General features: G+C 52.6%; 1 protein-coding gene across 1 annotated transcript in view; it reads right to left on the minus strand.

Annotated features, from left to right (window-relative positions):
• Positions 1-888: 888 nt before the first annotated feature.
• The window catches only part of KHDC1L (KH domain containing 1 like), a 3,643-nt gene continuing 1,465 nt past the window's right edge, over positions 889-3,066 (minus strand). Inside the window, exon 3 of the mRNA XM_023513141.1 lies at positions 889-939. Within this exon, the coding sequence (XP_023368909.1) occupies positions 889-939 (51 nt within the window). The remainder of the gene's footprint in view (positions 940-3,066) is intronic.

Consider the following 3,066-nt stretch of genomic DNA (forward strand, 5'->3'; position numbering starts at 1 on the left):
AAAAAAAAAAAAAAAGCCAGATAGTAACTGTGTTGTTTTATGGTAGACAGTCTGTCAGAACTAATCAACTAACTCAGTACTGTAGTGCAAAAGTAGTCAGAGGCAATACATAAATGTGGGTACAGCTGTGTCCCAATAAAACTTTATCAAAAGCCGCTAATTGGGACTCCGAGTCAGGGCTATTTCTGGCGTTGGCGCCGCTCCAGGAAGGCATCTTCTTTTGCCACCAGCGGCGGCCGCAGCCGGGGCAAGCGGGTCCTCAGCGCCCAGCACCATCGCTCGCGGCAGCCCGCAGCGCACACCGCAGGCCGGCGGCCGAGCTCGCGGATCCCAGCCATCACTCTCCACCTAATCGGAGAGAAGGAAAGGTGAGCGAGTCGAGCTCCAAGTCCAGCCAGCACCTGGCCTCTAAGCAGGAAAAGGATGGGGCTGAGAAGCGAGGCCGGGGCAGGCCCCGCGAGCAGCCTCCAAAGGAGCCCGGTGAAGTGCCAACACCGAAGAGACCTCGGGGCGACCAAAGGGAAGCAAAACCAAGGGTGCTGCCAAGACCTGGGAAACCACCACAACTCCAGGAAGGAAACCAAGGGGCAGACCCAAAAACTGGAGAAAGAGGAAGAGGAGGGCACCTCGCAGGAGTCCTCAGAGGAGCAGCAGTGACCGTGCCTGCCGCCAGCTCCCTTCCCTAGGAGCCGCTTCCTTCTGCGACTGGACAGAAGTCCTCCCACTGCCCTGCCCCTCCCCCCAGGCCAGGACTCCCCTGGCTTTAAAAGGGGCCCAAGCCCCATCTCATTCTGGCATGCCCCACACCACTGTCCTGACAACAGGTGTGGCCAATGGAGGGGCCTGCTTGGCCCCTGGCCAGCCTGTGTCTTTGTCACCATGTTGGGCTTACGCCCACTTTTCTTCCTTCCCTAGTCTCTGTACTAGGTTGGACAGCCCCTTAGGGCACAGCAAGAAAGGTGGGATGGATATGAGCCCCTCTCCCCCTTCCGAGATCTGAGACTATTTGAATGCTGGGGGCGCAGTCACCCCTTTTCCAGGAGAGGCCCAGATTCCCTGCAGCAGCCACCTAAGGTGGGTCTGTTTGCCCTACTCTACCTGCTCCTACCCTCTTTGCAGCCAGGGCTCACCATGCCCACACTCCACCCTCCTGCTCCTCCCTAACTCCCAAGGTTCTGGTTCCATCTTTCTTCTGTTCATAAACTACCTCTGGGCAGTTGTGTTGTTTTTTGTTCCATGTTCCATTCAACGTAGTCATTCCTGCTACCAGCACCAAATGGTCATCCTCATTGCCTCTTGTTCTGCCCACATCACCCCCTCCCCCAAGATACTCTTTATGGGGCAGGGGGGCTGAGGCACAGTAGGCTGACCACTCCAGTCCCAGGGAAGGTGGGGCCCTGCCCCAAGGATGCTGCAGCAGAGTGAATAGGGAGGCCTAAACTAACCATGAAGGGTATAGGGGCCACCTTCTCCCCCTGTTGGGGAGGGGGTGGCCATTATTTGTCCCAGCTGGGGGCTTCCCATCTGGTTTCCTATTTGCAATTACTTAAATAAAACAAATCCTTTTCTGGAAAAAAAATTTATCAAAAAAACCCTGAATTTTATATAAAATGAAATATTATCCTTTTCTGATTGTTTTTAAACCATTTAAAAATGTAAAAATGGGTCCAGCATGATGATTCACACCTGTAATGCCAGCACTTTGGGAGGCAGAGGCAAGAGGATCCCCTGAGCTTAGGAGTTGGAGATCAACCTCAGTAACATAGCCAGACCTCATATCTACAAAAAGAATTTTAAAAATTATGCATGTGTGTTGGCATGTGCCTGTACCATTACTCAGCAGGCTGGGGCAACAGGATTGCTTGAGCCCCACAGTTGGAGATTGCTGTGAGCTAGGCTGGTGCCACACTTAGCCTGGGCAACAGAGACTGTTTCAAAAAAAAAAAAAAAACCTGGCCATGTTAAACCCACATGATTAGCAAATCTTGTTGCCTACAAAGCACTTCCTAACATATGACCACTCCACACTCTCTTCAAGAGGCCATAATCTCTCTCCTAGAGCAACACAGTTGCCTCTCTGGAAGACATAGGATGCTGGGAAATGAGCCAATTGAGAGGAAGTGTTCAAATGAGGACGTGTTTCCCTTGCCATGATCTTCAGTAAAGAGGACAAAGTTCTGGAATGGAGATTTAAGAATTCTTACTATTCATATTCTGAGGGGCCTCAGAATCCTTTTCCCCCCTCCACTCACCCCCACACCTCTGACAATGAGGGACAAGGCCTGGCTGCCTCACACTCACCAGGCTCCCCGCTGCTGCTTCCCTAGGCAGTGGGGGACACCTTCCATCTCTGTCTGGACCCCTCCTCCCACCTTTCCTTTCTCCACACTTGTCTGCATTTAGGGTCTGGAAGCACCATGGGCCTCCTAGGAGGGTCCCTTCTTTCCAGAAGCCCGTTTTCCCTCAACTCAGAGCAGCCTGACCAAGTTCCCAGTCTAAGACAAGCAGTTCATGAAAGAGCTGTCCTGCATTTCAGGCTCCTTCACTAGGCTGGGCCTCCCCACACCTCAGCAGGAAGCTTGCCCCCCCGAGAAGCTCCTTCCAGGAGGACTGAGTTTATCCAAAGGAAAGATGACAGCACATCAACGGTGTGGTGTAGCAGGCGGCTGACTTTATTGGCAACTTTGCCAGTAGAACAGAACACTTTCTTACATTTAGGAGACTTCCCTCAGACACACACCTAGAAGGCCTGAGAGGGACGGGACTGGACTCACTAAGTCAGTCTCCCACCAGTGCCTTTCATGTCTTTCTCAAAGGCTAACCCAACACTTCCCCCCACAGTCCAGCTCCCTAGGGGAAGTCAGTCCTTTTTCATGGATAGAGTGAACTCAGATGGACTCCCCTACAACCAATCAGTTGGAAAGGAGAAGCCTGAGGGACATCAAGAGAGATAGTTGCACTGATTCTGGTAGCCAAAGATAAGTCTCCGATGTTGGGCTCTGTGCTTGTAGAGGTGGCCAGGTCAACCTGGGTCAGGGGCTGGCTCCGGACCCGTCGCAGCATCTC

This window comes from Otolemur garnettii, unplaced genomic scaffold (assembly GCF_000181295.1).
Source record: "Otolemur garnettii isolate 467f Iridium unplaced genomic scaffold, OtoGar3 scaffold00035, whole genome shotgun sequence".
Lineage (NCBI taxonomy): Eukaryota > Metazoa > Chordata > Mammalia > Primates > Galagidae > Otolemur > Otolemur garnettii.